The sequence below is a fragment of the Gastrolobium bilobum genome, unplaced genomic scaffold (genome assembly GCF_033153095.1).
Source record: "Gastrolobium bilobum isolate Gb01-03AN ecotype WA unplaced genomic scaffold, APGP_CSIRO_Gbil_v1 utg2307, whole genome shotgun sequence".
NCBI lineage: Eukaryota > Viridiplantae > Streptophyta > Magnoliopsida > Fabales > Fabaceae > Gastrolobium > Gastrolobium bilobum.
This window is the reverse complement of record NW_026897512.1, coordinates 119,184-137,840: the sequence shown is the minus strand read 5'-3', so window position 1 is coordinate 137,840 and position 18,657 is coordinate 119,184. Positions and strand designations below refer to the sequence as shown.

Here is an 18,657-nt window from a genome sequence, read left to right as displayed (position 1 = left end):
GTTCAGTTGAGCGTTATCTCTTGTCAGTGATCTCTATCTTTATATAAAAAGTAAGAAGGGATATTAGATTGAGATTTTAAATGATTTTAATGGATAATTTTTAAATAAAAAATTCATTGCTCTTCAATTAGGATTTCAAGGGATTAAAAAAAAATCATGTGATATTTTATTAAGATTTTAAAATATTATTTTAGAGTCCGTTAGTATTCAATTAGGATTTTAAACAAAGGAAAAATAATATTGTGTTATTAAAAAATCATACGATTTTAATGAATTTTCTACTAGTGTAAATTTTATGAGACTTTTTAGTGAGAAATATAAATAAGATGTTTCTCTCACAATCTCACCCTAACCGGCTAACCCTAGGATTTCTTGAGATTTCTCTATTTCAGTGTTTTTTTCTTCCTTTGGTGGGTTGACTGACCCGCTCAAAATCGTGTTTCGCCATGAGAGCTTCGTCAAAACTCAAGCAAATTTTTGAGCGAATTTCATCTCAAAACAACTCAGAAACAACAAACCAACAAGATTATAATATAACCCATCGCAGAAACAACAAACGAAGAAGATTATAATATAATCTATCTCAAAACAACATATTGTTGAGAGGTTTTGGAAGTTTAAAAAAAAGATTTTTCAAATTATGGTTCACGATTTTTTTTGGCACAAAAATGTATAATATTTGTATTAAAAACAACATAAAACAGTGAAAAAATAACTGGAGAACTAAAACCCTTAAACCAATTTTTGTTTTACATGAATGAAACAAGATCAGTTTAAAGAAAGATTGAAACTTTTATAATGTAAAACTTATATTTCGTAACAATACATTTATAAACGAAATTCCTTAGCTGTAAGAAACGATTTCAAATAATTTTTGTATCAATAGATAACTAAAAACTTGTTTTCAAAAGTCCTAAAGCAATTTAAAGTTTCCATGTATCAATTGAAAATAATTTCAGAAATTTTTTAAACTTTCATGTAATGAAACCCAGAAATTCAAATTCATAATTTTCCTTTATTAAATAAAAACATGTATATGATATATAGTAAGAAAACTTTTATCGTAAAACAAAATTCCCAAAGTTTCTAAGATCGATTGCAAAAAAATCCAAACGAAATTTTATCATAAACTTTAAGTTCTATATGCAACTTTAGAATTATTTTAATAAATAAAAAAATTAGGTCTTATAATCATATATGCATAACTCTGATACCAAAGGAAGAAGATAATTTTCAACAAAAACAAAAAAAATCTAATGCATAGAGAACTAGTATAACTTTAGATACGTGGAGAGCTGTTGCTTAGTAGTTTTGAAAGTTTATTGAAATTTACATTATGTGTAACTGATTGAGAAAATTATATTAAGTTTTAATTTTTTTTTATTAATATCGTTACATTTTTTATTGACTCTTATTATTTTAAATATTTGTTAAAAATTCATATTTTTTAAAATTTTATATATCCAAATTGTCCTTTTAAATTTTATAAATTCTATAAAATTCTTTAAAATTTAATCTTAAAAATTTTGATTATAAAAATATCTTTTAAAAAAATCTTTAAAATCCATTCGATTCCAAATAATATTTAAAATTTATAAAATTCTCTATCTCTAAAAAAAAATCTTTTAAAATCCTAATTCAAAATACATCATTAAACGGTCATATTTCGAATTAGCGTATTTTGAAAATGATGATTGATCGCGACTCTCTCTATTCCACTGCAGCGTATATCGACCGTGCTAGTTGGTGATCGTCGATCCTCGATTCGCCATTGAAACGTAGGTGGGAATTGGGATTCGATCTAGGCGACGAAAAAGCACACTTCCCATGGTTGCGAAAAAGAAGAAAACGGAAGAAGGTAACATGAAAACGCCCATTAAATATGGTAAAGTGGAGAAGACCGTTCGCAAAGCTCCAATCCCTTCTTCCCTACAACCACGGGACGATAGCCCAATCAGGGCCATAGTTTGTCTGAAAAAAATCAACGACATGAAGCGTTTCGAGGAAACTGAGGACTGCTTCATCCTAGGATTTGACCCTTCCGAGCCTGTTCCCTTGTTGGAAAACAAGAAGAACCCTGCTTCTGCTCGCAACAACGATGACGATGATCTCTCTGTTATTGCTGAAAAGGGCAAGGTACAACCCTCCATTCTTCGAGTTTAGGGTTTTTTCCTCTGCTTTCTTTTTGTTAAAATGAATTCTCTATTATGTGAATACTATTCATCGTAGTCGTACCTCTGAAATGAGGTGTTTATATACAAATGGCCTTTAACAACTAAGCCACAAAATCAGGAAACTAACTCTACAAATATGCTAACCTCCTAACAGTAAGCAACAAATAAACAAACTCGTTCCTATCTCTAGGAACAACATTTCAATTTCAATTTCTATTTTCAACACTCCCACTCAAGTTGGTACATGGATATCAGTCATGCCCAACTTGTCAATAAGTTTTTTAAATACCTTTAAAGAGACACCTTTTGTCAGGACATCTGCAAGCTGGTCGTCTCATCGAACATGAGGTATCTGGATCTCTTGATTATCTAACTTTTCTTTAATAAAATGCCTATCCACTTCAACATGTTTAGTTCTATCATGCTGAACTGGATTGTGTGCAATTTCCACAGCAGCCTTGTTGTCACAAAAAAGTTTCATGGGCTGATTATATCTAATTCCTAAGTCAGCAAGTATGTTTCTGACCCAAACTAACTCACAAATGCCATATGACATTCCTCTGAATTCTGCTTCCTTCCATTTAGGATTTTCCAATGCTTCCTGCACACTGTTAGGAATAGCTATAGTAGACAATTGATCAACCATTAGAGCATATGATCCAGAGAGCCTATGGGATGACACAAAATTGCTAATGGGGTATTTAACTTTTGTACTCGGGTCTGGTTCATACAAGGTTCGGGGTATACCTTTATTTTGTCTTTCTGACCTTCTGACTTGTATTTCCGGAGTTAAATTTTGTGGACTAGGATTAGTAATTACCTCAGTGATAATTTATGTTTGTTCTTCGGGGCTGTCCATAGCAGGAGATTCGGTTATGGGTGATAGACATGGTTGTCCTTTGGGTGTAGGAGGTTCTGCAGTGGTGGGATTTGCTGGTGTAGGAGGTTCTGCAATTGGTGTAGGTGTTATGGTGACTGGGAAGTAGGAATCTTCTTCTCTGATCTGTTGAATCTCCCCCTGAGAAGAAGGGTTGATGACTCCCCCTGAATAGAAGGCCTCGGATTCCCGAAAAGATACTTCAAGAGTGACATGTAATTTTTTTGAAATGGGATCATAACAACGGTAACCTTTTTGGAGATCAGAATAGCCTACAAAGATGCATTTTTTTGCACAAGGTTCAAGTTTATTTCGCAGTGGTTTAGGCACATGAATGTAGACAGTGCAACCGAAGACCCTAGGTTCCATGAGGAATAGAGAAATAGGATTCAAGTTTCTGTTGATGGGTGAGGAAGTTCAGTGCACTGGATGGGGTTCGGTTGATGATGTAGGCAGCAGAGAGGACTGCCTCTCCCCAATAGGATGAGGGGACAATCATGCCAAATAATGAGGCTCTTACCACTTCTAATAACTGTCTATTTCTCCTTTCGGCGAAACCATTCTGCTGAGGTGTATAGGTGCAAGATGTTTGGTGTTTGATTCCTTTAGAGAGGAGAAAGTCAGAGAATGGTTTATTTTTGTACTCAAGGCCATTATCTGATTGAAATATTTGGATGGAGCTATTAAATTGTTTTTGAACCATGCTATGAAATTGCTGAAACAAAGAAAAGACTTCAGTTTTATTTCTAAAAAGTGAAATCCAAACCATGCGAGTACATTCATCAATGAAAGATACATAGTAATGAGAATGAGAGAGGGAGGGAACCTTAGAAGGTCCCCATACATCTGAATGAATAACTTGAAAGGGGATACAACTCTTATTGGGGCTGGGATAATACGAAATGCGATGGCTTTTTGCCATTTCACAGACAGAACACTTAAAAGAGGATGGGTTGCACCTAGAAAATAGATTTGGAAATAACTTTTTAAGGGAAATGAAGGAGAGATGTCCAAGCCGTGTATGCCAGAGCCAGATTTTGGACTGGTTGGAATCCGGAGTTGAAGCTGCAGGAGGAGTGGAGTCAGAGATTCTGGTAGCAGAGGTCAGAGGCTTCGAATGAGGATCATGATGGAGGTCCAAGAAGTAGAGGTTGCCATGTCTAACACCATAGCCAAGAATCTCCTGTGTTCGGACGTCCTGAAACTCACAAAATGTGGGCCAAAAAATCACAGATCAATGAAGTTGTGATGTTAGTTGACTTACAGAAATTAAATTGAAATCCAAGGAAGGGACCACGAGGACAGAAGTGAGAGTAAGAGATGGGGTCAGAGAAATGGTGCCCTGACCAGTGATGGGGGCAGAGCCACCATTAGCAGTGGTAATGGTTGTTTTACTGCAAGGAGAGCATTGTCGCAAGGCAGAGGCATCTCGGATCATATGATCCGATGCTCCAGTATCAATAATCCATGAGCTATTTCTAGAGTGAGCAGAGAAAGCAAGGTGATTACCTAATATACCTTCGTAGACAGCATGAGCTTGAGGAGATGCAGAAGATTCACCTTCGGATGAGGATTGCAGAGCTTTGGATGTGACTTTCCGTCGAGGCCTTTTGGTGAAGTCCCACCAATCGGGGTATCCAATGACTTCATAGCATCTGGACTTGGAGTGTCCCGAATCACCACAGTGAGAGCAAATCAGTGGTTTTCCAGAGGAGGAATCTTTGCGAGGCTTGGAAGAGGGATGCGTCGAAGGAGAACGGGTGACCATGGCAGAGGAGTCTGGTGTCGGTGAGGGGAGGGATTTCCATGAAGAAGAAGAAGGGATATTGAGATAGGATTCGGGTAAGGGAAAAAACGTCGGGTCGGTTAGGAGAGGTACGGTTCGGGTAGGTTGAGGAAAAAAAGAAAAAAAAACGATGTGGTGCCTGGATCAATAACAAACTGATACCATGTTAAAATGAATTCTCTATTATGTGAATACTATTCATCGTAGTCATACCTCTGAAATGAGGTGTTTATATACAAATGGCGTTTAACAACTAAGCCACAAAATCAGGAAACTAACTCTACAAATATGCTAACCTCCTAACAGTAAGCAACAAATAAACAAACTCGTTCCTATCTCTAGGAACAACATTTCAATTTCAATTTCTATTTTCAACACTTTTTAAATCCCTAGATTTTCCTGATGGGTTCTTCGACTCACCAACATTTATTTCGATTTCATCAACTTTTGTGTTTTGAAGTTTGATGGAAGCACATTTGATTTTGGGGTCACTTGCTTGGCATTAATATACGTGGATGGACATATACTACACACTCACACGCATCTTTCTGGGAAAATTATTGGGAAAAGAAGTAAAGTAATGGGGGAAAAAAAAAACTGATCTTTTCGACAAATATTGCTATATGCTTGGAAGAGAAGTAAATGTAAAATTGAAACCACCTGGTTGGTTTTCACTTTTCAATTTCATTTAAAGAGAGTAGTTATAATGTCATTTTTATTATTGGACAATAGGTCAATCTCATAGTATTGACCCCAAATCCCAATCTATTTAGCAATTTGTGTTTTTTATTCTCAAAAAAGTCATATTCCTGATTGAAGATAATGTGAAATAGGTAGCTTGCAGAGATTACCCGCACTCAAGACATCTCTGTCTAAAGTTTCCTTTCAAGACCACGCCTCATCAGAGCTATTGTGAAATGGTAATGAAACTTGATGTCTTATATATACAATTATGTGTGCAAGTCTTGTGGATTTCCCTCCGCATTACCTTTGTGACAATAATATTTGGCTTGAATGCAGTGCTACTGTTATGTTTGTGATTCGGCTGCTCCCTGTTTGTACTGGACCCAGCATTGCAATGCAGAGAGTGTTAGTTACTGGAAGAATCAGAGGAATATGAGGAAACAACAGGGGCTCCTCCTCACCGGCAATTGCTGATTACTTGATTAGTACTGGAAGAGTCAAATGGTATTTTGAAACAAAAATAATGTATATATTAAGCTGTCAAATTCACACTTAGAATTTGGTATTGTTGTGGGTACTATAGTCCATGCTCCGTTGATAATTAACAAATCTTGTAGCTTCTTTTTGGGTAACTCAAATGACCAATTTTTAGGTGGTAAATATCTTGTAATTTTGGGAGGGAGAGGTTATACTTATTACCTATTTTTCTTACTACTTCTTACTACCAAATCTTAACTGTTGATTTCCGTCAATCTAATGATTATAATTTATTAAAAATTAATAAGTATGACCCAATAAATTATAACCGTTAGATTGATGGAAATCAACTGTTAAGATTTAGTAATAAAAAGTACTAAGAAAAAGAGGTAGTAAGTATAATCTCTCATTTTTTAGGGTTAGGGGAATGTTCGATATTTCGAGTAGCATGAGATGTTACTACTGGATCTGTTGGATCCTTCATGAAGAATGATCAGAAATTGTTTAGAGTTTATTTCAGATTCTTGAAGAGTTCTTTTTGTAATTACTATTTTTCACACTCAACTTTTTACGTGCAACTGTTTACTTCACTAGAAGAAGGATGCCTATGTTTCCTGCTGTAACTTAATGTGCCATGTAAACCACCAAGCAAGAATGCGTGCAGCTATGTTCACTAATTGGTGGACAATCGTAGTGTTCAATATTAGATGAGCCTTAACATGACTACATGAGCAAAGGCTAGCAAAAGTAGAGGTTAGTGAGTCTATATTTGAATGCAATTTTTTTTTTCTCCCACAAGAATGAATTTGAATACTATATGCAATGATAAGAGGAAAAAAAAACCGACAAGTATTCAACAAGCAAACCAACACATATATCACTTGCCAAAGTACATATATAATTAAACTCCAAAGTGAAGATGATGTATCGTTCTTTTCAGGAGCGGAGTGTTGTTGGGTTGGGGCCTGAAACCTCATTCTTTGAGGTTGTAACCTTGTTATTCTTGGAATTGGAAACAAACAACCAAGATAAATCAGCTGGGGCAGAGATTTTATATTTTATTTTTTTAAAGACAAATTAAAGAAAATATATTAAAAAAACAAATGTGCAACCTTCTACAGAAACTGTTATACTAGACTAGTGCTGGTAAACTAAAGAACTAGAGAAAAAATGCAAATATATTTTATAGTTAAATGAAGCTCGGACTTAAGCAAACACTAAACATTCTTTTTGAGAAAATAATCATAGGAAAAAGAAACCAAAAAATTGAGATGGCAGTTATGGTAACCCTGAAGTACATTTTTGGGGCGATCAAACACTCTGTGTACACTTGTTTGTGCCTTTACAAGTATTGTTCTGAAGAATGCTATATTTTATACACTGAATGATAGTTTTACGAAATTGGATCAATATCGATTAGAATGGCATTCCTATACCATAATTCGGTAACTTTCAAAATGGAATGACTCTTGATATGGAGGGCCACTATGTGTTATCTAAATTTCAATCTTGTAAAACTTTTGACAAAAAGGAATATGTTAGAGACATGAAAACAATTTTGAATGTTTATTAAAAATTCATATGATTTTTTGAAAATTTATAAATCGTCCTTTAAATTTCAAAAATTCTATTAAAATTCTGTAAAATTTAATTTTATAGAATTTTGATTGTAAATTATTTTTTTTAAAAAAAGTCTTTATAATTCTAGATAGTCTTTTAAAATCTATAATTTTTTTTATCTTAAAAGAATCTTTTAAAATCCTAATCTAATATGACCCTTAATATTCCCCTCATCCAAAGAAAGATTTGGATGAATTTTTCTACCTTACCGGCGGGTCTTAGTTTACTATTTAGTGCATACTTAACTTCTATTTGTTTTTTTTTTTTTTTTGTATTATTAATTCCCGTCAATCTTGTTGTTTGGGGGCAGTTACCCACACTTAAGTAAAAAAAAAAAAAAAAAAAAATCATCATTTCGTGTATCCCTACATTAACAATTTTTTTTGGTGTTATTCTTATAATATTAGGAGGTTGCTCAAATGCTCATCCTCATGTTAAATTTTTCAATAACTAAAAAAATTATGTTAAAGTTTAAATTATTTGAAGAAGATACCAACTACATACATCAATATATGATTTTTTTTTTTAATTAGACAACATAGATATGCCACTGATCCTCCATCTCCACCTCTGCATATGGAAATGAATTTACATAGTATTCCACTTGTACTCAAGTAAAGAGATAGTTTAAACACCATCTCCACCTCTGCATATGGAAATGAATTTACATAGTATTCCACTTGTATACTCAAGCAAAGAGATAGTTTAAACACGGTGCAATTCAGTATATATATATATATAAGAGGTAGGATCTTTTGACACCGGTGTCAAAGGATCCTGCCTCATATATAAAAGTGAATGTAGATAAGTTATCTACATTTGCTCTCAAAACAACGTCGTTTTGGATTGAAAAATTAAAAAATTATAATGAAAAATATTATTATAATCCTGAAATAAATTATAATTACAAAAATACCTTGATTTCTACCTCAAAACAACGTCATTTTGGATTCAGTGTAAATAAGTTATCTTATCTACATCGCCTATAGAAAAAAGCGAGATATATATATAGAGAGAGAATGGATTAAGTTAAGTGGTGGTAACCTGGGCCCAAAAACGACATGGCCCAATAAGAGTGAAAATGAAAACACTTGAGGCGGAACAAGTAGCAGAAAGAGTGTTATCTATCCCTATCCCTATCTTTCTACAATCTATACTCTGAAGTGAAACCTCAAACCTCTCACAACTCAGAAACAGCTATGTCTCCAGGTCCCGTTGTTGACGCAGCAGTCCCTGAGGTTGAACCAGAGCAACAACTTCCCTCTGTTGATGAAGCAACCCTCAAAAAGAAACATCACCCGCAGGTACTTGTTCCTTATTTATTTATTACTATTATTATTTTTAATTTTGAAACTTTCGATTGTGCTTTTGTCTATGGGTTAATTGGATTGGATTTGATTCGTTTCAATCGTGGTTTGGTTTGGTGTCTCATTTGTGTGTGTGTGCGTGATGCTATTTTTTTGTCAGGAGGACGATGCTCCCGTTGTTGAGGACGTGAAGGATGATGACAGAGATGAAGCCGATGACGATGAAGAAGACGATGACGATGACGACGATGATGACAAGGAAGACGGTGCTCTAGGTCTTCCCTTTTTCTTCGTCCTCTAGTTGTTTCCCCGCTCTAATTTCACTTCACTACGTTTTCTTTTGTTCACGTCTAATCTAACAAAAATGGGTGTTTGTTATTTAATTTGTGTTATTATTAATAATACATACATTCAATGGTTCTTATCAGTAACAACCTTTGATTAATGGGTTTACGTCTTCCTAGGGTTTTGGGTAGAGTTTTGTATCTACCCATGAGATCTAACTCGTATATAGATGAATTTTGATACCTATTTATTTTAATCAAACTGACAAATAGCTTGGCTTAATTTTATCTTACTGGAGCAACCATAAGATCTCTAATCATAAATCTTCATATATAGAAATGGTAATTGTTGACTCACGGTTAATGTTCAAATTGAATACTTGCTTCATCTTTTGGCTGTCATTTATATATTTATTTTTCCTTGGCTGTTGATCTTTGATGTCTAAATTAAAAGCAGTATTTTTCATGTGGGTTTGAAGGTACCCTTTTCGTCTTAATTAACAATGACTGTCTCAGCGATAATGGACTGTGGATTGAGGTATATTGATTGTCTGCATATAGTATAGTAGGAAATAAAATGAGTTAAAAGGAGACTTGGCAAAAGTTAAGTAGTTGTTACTCGACTGATTGACATTTATGTGCTTAGGCATGAAAGGGAAATACGAGCTAGGTTCATTTGTTGCTGAGGTCCAAATTTATCACGTTGTTAAGATAATCATTCAATGTAAATCTGAGAATTTTATCCTAGTTGGCTTCGGCAAAAGGTGCTGGGGTATATTAAGTTCTTAATGCCCTTAGGCAACGTATGCCAAAAAGGGCACGTCTCACTGAAGAAAGATGTTAACATTGAAAAAAAAAAGAAATCACTAAAATATTTGTCCATTTTACATTAATTTTCCATATAAATAATTACTCGAGAATTACATTTGTGGTATAAATAAAACAAATATTCAATCAACTAAATCCTAAGCTGGTTGCTGCTAAGTCCCAAAGATTGTTGGACTAGTTTTTTTTTTTAACATTCTGATACCCCTTCTAGCTTCATAGTTAACGAGCCAGATGCTTGGGCTTTTTGTTATGTTTTGTTTGCTTTCTATAGTTATCAGCTATATCTAGAGGCAAATGCCTTGCCTAACTTGAAAGGTGCACCTATGGCGAGGGCCTCACCAAATTGGAAGCACCTCAATCAGCAAGAGGGACGACCCTTCTTGAGTCATTGACTACGCTGATTTTGTCACTGAGCTCTTTCTTACACAACTATTATGATATTTGGGATTCTTTTTTTTAACGATCGACTTCAAATGTTGACTATATTCAGCTACTACTTTTCTGTGCTTATGATTCTTATGTAGTATTGAGCTTTTTTGTTAACAATGTGCTCTGTAGAGGCAATATTGGTAAGTAAGTAACTGTCACAAATTTTAGGATTAAGAGGCTTTACCTAAAAAAATATCAATGTATTATGCACTTGTTCTCTGTTGTAGCAATCATATCTATGCTGTATTACATTTGTTTGACTTGTTATCTGTTGATCTTCTTGTTCATAGATCTGTTTTATTGGACTTTGAGATGCAGGTGCTTCTGACGGTTCAAAGCAGAGCAGAAGTGAGAAGAAGAGTCGGAAAGCAATGTTGAAGCTCGGACTGAAACCTGTCACTGGCGTTAGTAGGGTCACAATCAAGAGAACAAAAAATGTTAGTTTTGTGTATTGTTCTGGGTTTGATTTATCTGGAACATGGGTGGCTTCTTACTCAATTGTTTTCTGCCTTAGATTCTTTTTTTCATCTCAAAACCTGATGTCTTCAAGAGTCCAAATTCTGAGACCTACGTCATATTTGGGGAGGCTAAGATAGAGGACTTGAGCTCTCAGTTGCAGAATCAAGCTGCTCAGCAGTTCAGGATGCCAGATATGGGATCTGTAATGGCGAAACCAGATCAAGATGCTGCAGCTCCAGGAGCACCGGTTGATGAGGAAGAAGAGGAGGTTGATGAAACTGATGTGGAGCCCCACGACATTGATTTGGTCATGACACAGGCCGGAGTGTCAAGAAGCAAGGCTGTCAAGGCTCTCAAGACTCACGGCGGGGACATTGTCAGTGCCATCATGGAGCTCACTACTTAATCGGTCTTCAAGTTTTATTTGTATCTCTTTCTTTTGGAATGAATTTGGTACTAGTTCATCGTTCAAGTTACTGTAGTCATACCATATCAACTTGTGAGCCGCGTCTATATGTTTGGGTTTACTTCATAATTTTGTTGCTTTTTCCGAAAATTCTGGGGCGTCATTATGATTACATTATTGTTTTGTTCAGTTTAATTTTGTTTTGTTTTTGTTTTTTTTGTCAAAACAACCTTCTATGATCCATATTTCTTTGTGCCAGATAAATATGACGGCATGAAAGGTAGTCCGGTTGAGCCTTAATGATTTACCATATCCATGGCTGACCGGAAGGCAATTTGGTAAGTACTATTCGGTTAGTGTTCGACCAAGAAAATTCAAAATTCAAAATGAAAAAAGATTTGTGATTGATACAGTTCATGTTTTTTCTTTTTAATAAAACAAGGTTGTCATGTTAGGCGGATTCGTGTTAGTGGGGAAGAAAAAAACGAATTAATTTTATTTTTGGGCAATATTTTCTTTTTCGTAAAGACGGATTAGATATTCTGACGCGGTGACATCTATGTCCAATCAGTTACATGTATTTTGTGTTGGATCGACGTATTAATTTAGTTAAAACATTTTTCTTACCTAATGTGGGATTTATAAGATCTTAGACACACTTACTCATTGAGCTAGTTTTTGGGATGGTGCACCTGAAGGTTCTTATCAAGTATATGTTGCAGGACCGGGATAGTCTGGAATACATTATATCATAGTACTAATCATTTTCATTGGCTTAAGTTATAAATTCAGAGGATTTACTGTAAAATATGAAAGAATATCATAATAAATGAATACCATGGTATATACAATGAATGTCATGCAATACAGAGGACCATAATAGCATAATAACAAATAAGTGAGTACCTTATAAATAAAATTAAATCATTTCAAAATCACAAATAAAAAAAATTAAGTCCCATTCGCAAAAATTATCTCAAGACAGAACACGTTTTAACACTTTCAACGGACCAAATCCATGAATTAAGGATTCCAATAGAAAAAGAAAGCATTCCAAATCCACGGAAACACTTTCAAGATTCAATAGGTTTCATCACTTTCTTTTAGTAGATAAAAGTTTAGGTGGGATTAAATATCAATATCTTATCAGCCAGCACAATTTGAACTCACGTCCTTCTAGGTCATGAGCCTAATTTTTAACTAACTGTGCTCACTCTGATGGACGATTCAATACTTAATAGATTGAGGCCAACAAATAGACACAAAGGGATAAAGAGTTTCGGCATTAAAGCAACGGAGAGACACAGAGGCACAGAACAACCGTTGATAGCGACTCACCATCGTTTGGAGGTCACCTACCGTTTGACACCTCCACCGTTCAACAACTCAAGCACTCAAGAGGTCAAGCCCTAACCTCACAGCCTTGCCCTCAAACCAAGCAAAATCAGTTAGAATATCCACTTGGTTGAAACAAATTTTAGAGAGATACACAAAATATAAAATAATTAATTAAATCTCATATAATATCTTAAAGTTTTGGTTAAAATGATGTTTATAAAAAAAAACATGGAAATGGGTTAGACGAGTGATTCCACGCGCTCGATTTTTTTCTGTATGTTAGGGTTCATACAGAGTTTTTCTCTTTGAAGTTTTTTCTTTCTTTTTCTCTATGGGAGAGGAGCATTTTGGTACCAATGTTCTTTTGTCTATGTCGAGAAGAAGCACGAAGCGAACTAAAAATGGTGAGGAGATTCCAGCTGAAGCTCGTATGAGGGAGACGGTGAAGGAGTATCAGTCTGGTACTCCGGGGATCGAGAAGCAGCAATCATTTGCAGATGTAACAGGAGTGGAGAATAGTGTGTCAGGAGATGCATTAACCTGGCTAATCGTAGAGGATGAACCAGATCTGGAGCCCTTGGGCCCTTGCATGGGTGAGATCTCGGAGTGGGGTTTTCAGACAGTGGTAAGGGAGGATGATTCTGTGGAGATTAGGAGCAGCAAAGAAGCTCGTGCTAGGATGAGACAACGTTGGAAAAATGCTCTGATTGTGAAGTTGCTAGGGAAGAAAGTTGGGGTCGGGTTCATGAAGAAGAGGTTGGAAACCTTGTGGGCGAAAGCGGGAAGCATAACGGTAGCGGACCTTGGTAACGAGTTTTACTCAGTGAGATTCAGTAGCCTTGAAGACCTTAACCTAGCCATTACGGGAAGTCCCTGGGTCATCTTGGGCCATTATCTTGCTACCAGAAAATGGGAGCCTTGCTTTGATCCGGACAAAGCCAATATACACAAGGTTGCGGCATGGGTGCGTTTGCCAGGTATACCCCAAGAGTATTGCGAGTTTCCCTTCCTGAATCATTTGGGATCAGTAATAGGTAAAGTTCTGAAGGTGGATAAAACCACTTCAACTGGGGACAGAGCTAGATTCGCAAGAGTCTGCATTGAGTTAGATCTTTCAGCTCCTTTAAGAGGAGAATATATCGTTGATGAGAGTAGGAAGAAAGTTGAGTATGAGGGACTATTTCTCATTTGTCTCAAATGTGGGAAGTATGGTCACAATTCGGACTCTTGTCCTGAATTTGCTAGACCAAAATCTCCACTCAGGACTGAAGAGGCTCAAGACCGGCCAATGGAAAGCCCTGGTCCTTAGGGTGTAGGACCGTGGATGGTAGTTCAACGCAGAAGGAGAGGGTCACAAAATTTCTAGAAAATGGAAAATGGTAGCATCAGAGCATTTGGAGAGGATCTATCCAATAGGAAGAACCTGGTTGGCTCTAAACCAGGAGTGAAAAGTGAGAAAGCTATTCAAAAAAATGGTGAGGAAAAGAATTCTGAGATTGGTACTTCAAGTTTGAATGTGAATAAGGAGAATGTCTCCTTGGAGAAGAGCAGCCAACAATCCCTGGTGGGGATGGAGTTTACAGCAGCAGTTTCCACTGCTGTTAAGAACAACCTAGAAACTAAATCTGCCGTTCAGAATTCAAAGAAAATTTTTGTCAAGACCCGAAGTGGGAAAGAAAAAGGAGTTGTGGCCAGCTCCCATGCTAAGTGCATCCCTAACAGCAATTCTTTTCAGAAATCTTCTCAGAAACCTACTCAGTCTACCTTTGGCCAGCAGAAGAGTAATATGCGGAGTGATTTGATGATGGCTGATGAAGTTCTTTCTGAAGATGCTAGCAGTACTGACCCTAGCAGTACCTATCTTGATGGCAGCTTGAAAACAGATGATTCAATGAAGGAACCTGACCCTCCTGATCTTGTTATGGGAGAAGGAACAAAAGTAGTGGAATCTAAGTCAGGTATGGTCTTAGAACCCTCTTTAGTTTTCAATCTTAAGAATGCCTTGATTGATGTTAGCCCTGGTTGTGATGTTGGCGAGAACTTAAGTCAGGAATCTAATGATGAATCTCTAGTTTTGAGTAGCAAGAACTCTGGAATCTTGCACCAACCTCAAATTTTACAATGAATGTCCTAACTTGGAACTGTAGAGGTGCTGCCAAGAAGCAATTTATAAGCACCTTCAGCAGATTTCGTAAGAAACATATAGTAGGTGTGGCTGCAATTCTAGAGCCTCGTTTTAGTGGGAAGAAAGTCATTAGCATAATTCGTAGTTTGGGTTTCTCTAACTACATAGTTGCTGATGCTAAAGGTTTTGCTGGTGGGATTTGGTTAGTGTGGAATCCTACAGATGTAAAGATAACTTTCCAAGTTTCTCATGATCAATTTATTCATGCTTGGGTTGAATTTCCTGGTATGAAAGGTTTTTTTTTTTACAGCTGTATATGCCAGCCCTCAAGAAGGAAAGCGGATGGTGTTATGGGAGGAATTGAAACACTTGGGTAGAACTATGAATGACCCCAGGATGATTTCTGGTGATTTTAATGAGATTTATGTTCCTGCTAAGAAAAGAGGGGGGGACCAGTTGATCTTAATAGGTGTAAAAAATTTAATGAGATGCTGGATGCCCGTGTTGTGCTGGATCTAGGGGAAGGGGGAAATAGGTTCACTTGGAAGGGCCCCAAATTACTCCATCTAGACAGAATTTACAAGAGACTAGATAGAGCTGTGTCCAATGATGAATGGAGAGCTAATTTCGGAGAAGTTGATTTCCTAGTGTTACGTAGGCTGTTTTCAGATCACAATCCTATTCTGGTTATAATGGATAAAGAGGAGCCCAGTTGGTGTGATAGGCCTTTTAGATTTATGGCCATTTGGCAGAATGATCCAATATTTGTTTCCTTTCTCAAGGACAATTGGAATCACAAGACCAGTTTGCTGGAGAGTATAAACACCTTCATTCCCTTGTTAAAGGAGTGGAATTGGAATATTTTTGGGTTTACTCATTTAAGAAAAAACAGAGTTATAGCCCGAATAGAAGGTATTCAAAAACATCTCAATTTTCAAAAACAGTTTTCAGCTTGAAGAATTGGAATGTAAGTTGAGGAAGGAGCTTGAAGAGATTCTAGATCAAGAGGAGCAGATTTGGTACCAAAAATCTAGTGGAGAATGGATCAGAGATGGTGACATAAACACTCGATTTTATCACACAAGCACTCTAATTTGTAGGAACAAAAATAAAATCTTAAAGCTCTAGGATGATAAAGGTTGCTGGGTGGCTAGTGAAGAGGAGTTAATTGCTCTAGTTAGGGTTTTTTTTGTGAATTTGTTCAAGGAGAATTTGGAGGACCCTAACGGGATAACTACTGAAAGCAATTGGCCGAATTGGAGTGTGGATCAACTTGCCCAGCTGTCTATTAATATTTCTATTGAAGAGGTTAAAAGTGCTTTTTTCCAAATGCCTCCACTTAAAGCTCCTGGACCGGACGGGCTCCCAGCTATGTTCTATCAAAGGAATTGGGAAGTGATTAAATCTCAGGTGTTCAATAGCATTCAAAATTATCTTATGCATCCTGACCAGATTAGGGATATTAATAATACCCTCATTGCCCTTATCCCTAAAGTTGATAGGCCTTCTTTGATGAGGCAGTTCAGGCCTATTGCTTTATGCAATTCTGTCTATAAAGGGCTAAGCAAGATCCTGGTGAATAAAATCAAGCCTTTTCTGGGTAATGTCATTTCCCCAAACCAGACCAGTTTTGTTCCTAAAAGGCACATCCAGGACAACATTATTATTGCTCAAGAACTCATACATTTAATGCACAGGATGAAAGGGAGGAAAAATTTTTTTCCTATTAAAATAGACTTAGAGAAAGCTTATGATAAGCTCAATTGGAGTTTCATTAGAGCTATTCTTTTAGATTTGAGACTTCCTGAAGACCTGATTAGAGCTATCATGGGATGTGTTACTAGCTCGTATTTTGAGATTCTCTGGAATGGTTCTAGAACTCAGGGATTTTAGCCTCAAAGGGGAATAGGGCAAGGGGATCTTCTATCCCCACACCTTTTTGTACTATGCATGGAAAAACTCACCCACCTAATTCAGGATGAAGTGAAAAGGAAGAACTGGATTGCAATCAAGGCTGGCAAATCAGGTCCTTATGTATCTCACCTTTTATTTGCAGATGATGTGATATTATTTACTGAAGCTTCTCTCAGTCAACTGAATAACATCTTAAATTGTTTAAAGATGTTTTCCAGCATGTTAGGTCAATGTGTGAGTATTGAGAAAACTTGTACTTTTTTCTCTAAAAATACTCCTCAGGAGGCTGTAGAACTTATCTCTAAGGCTAGTGGCTTTAAGAAGGTGAACAATCTTGGCAGGTATTTGGGAGTGTTGATGAGACATGGAAGAGCTGGGAGAAATCACTATGCTGATGTGATTAGTAGAGTCCAAAATCGTTTACAAGATTGGAAGCCAAATGTTTATCTCTAGCAGGCAGAATTACTCTAGCTAAGAGTGTAATATTGGCCATTCCTTGTTACCAGATGCAGAATAACATCTTACCTGTTCATGTCTGTCAGGATATAGAGAAGATGCAACATAGTTTCATTTGGGGTGATTCTGAGAGTAAGAGGAGAGCTCACTATGTAGCCTGGGACCAGCTGTGTTGTCCTAAGGAGTGTGGGGGGCTGGGTATTATCAATATGGGAGTTCAGAATGTAGCCTTCATGTAGAAAGTAGCTTGGCAGTTAATCAATGATCAGGAGAGTTTATGGGCCAAGGTCTTGCTTGGCAAATATGGCAGAAAACAGAACCCTAAGCATAATCTGATTGCTAGAAGGAATGATTCTTCTCTTTGGAAGAGTGTTTGTGCTGCTAGAGAGAAGCTGGATCCTCATTTAGAATGGGAGCTTGACAATGGCAAGGATATTTTATTTTGGATGGATAGGTGGGGAATTGGGAATAATAGCCTATTTGAGTTGGCTTCTCCTAAACCACCTATCTCTGACTTAGAACTTAAATCTTTTGAACTTGTAAACCAAAGTACAGGGGAGTGGAATTGGGTATATTTGAAGATGTTTCTTGATATTGCTGTTTTATCTGAGATTAAAAGTTTTCCTCCTCCTAGCTGTAGCAAACCTGGTGATAGGCTGTTTTGGAAAAATAGAAGGCCTGAGAAATCTCTTGTGAAGTCTGCATATGATCAGATGATGAGCTGTGATGTTGAGAAAGATAGAATCTGGCTATCCATCTGGAAATGGAAAGGGCCTTACAGGGTTGCTGTTTTCATTTGGTTAGCTTGTTTGAACAAATTGCCTGTTAGAAGTAGAACCAGTGATTGGGGTGGAGGGGAGATCAGCTATCCTATCTATCACACTGATGAGGAGACCCTTATGCATACCCTCAGAGATTGTAAAGCTGCAAGAGTGATTTGGGAAACTTGGTTTGATGGATCAATTCTCATTAATTTCATGTCTACAGGTGGCCTATAGTGGTTTAGACTGAACCTGGATAAACCCTTCTCATCTAAGCTCTGGTCATCTTGGAAAGAAGTCTTTTTCATTACTTGCTGGTTTTTGTGGCAGTGGAGAAATGCCTCTGCCCATGAGGATCTTTTCACTTGGCCTCTTGATCCAGTTTACAGAATTCTTACCTTTCTTACTGACATGAAGAAATTCAGCAATACTGACCCTTTTGGTCCTGTCTTTCCTCACCAGCTATTCCCACTGGCACTGATTCAGTTGATTTGCAGGATGTGACCAGAACTTATGTTGATGGAGCTGTCAATTTCCATTCAAGTATAGGTGTCTGTGGTGGCTTCTTAGTTTCACACAATGGTGAGTGGCTGGGAGGTTTTTCTTTGAAAATTGGAGTTTGTTCTCCTCTAGAAGCAGAACTTAAGGGAATTCTGCATGTTTTGAAACTTGCAAGTGCCAAAAATTTTAAGAGAATATGGCTTTGCTGTGACAGCAAAGAAGCACTCCAGT

The 18,657-nt window shown here is 36.7% G+C and overlaps 2 protein-coding genes across 2 annotated transcripts; both read left to right on the top strand.

Moving 5' to 3' along the window:
- The first annotated feature begins 1,827 nt into the window (after positions 1 to 1,827).
- Positions 1,828 to 6,064, top strand: LOC133307531 (RPM1 interacting protein 13-like). The gene is made up of 3 exons (XM_061508054.1): positions 1,828 to 2,136; positions 5,671 to 5,757; positions 5,858 to 6,064. Exons 1-3 carry the CDS (start codon positions 1,828 to 1,830, stop codon positions 5,993 to 5,995), a joined length of 534 nt encoding a protein of 177 aa, XP_061364038.1. The 3' UTR covers positions 5,996 to 6,064.
- Positions 6,065 to 8,736: 2,672 nt separating this feature from the next.
- Positions 8,737 to 11,570, top strand: LOC133307536 (nascent polypeptide-associated complex subunit alpha-like protein 2). Its single transcript, XM_061508058.1, has 4 exons — positions 8,737 to 8,922; positions 9,086 to 9,200; positions 10,785 to 10,903; positions 10,981 to 11,570. Exons 1-4 carry the CDS (start codon positions 8,818 to 8,820, stop codon positions 11,329 to 11,331), a joined length of 690 nt encoding a protein of 229 aa, XP_061364042.1. The 5' UTR covers positions 8,737 to 8,817; the 3' UTR covers positions 11,332 to 11,570.
- The last annotated feature ends 7,087 nt before the right edge of the window (positions 11,571 to 18,657 follow it).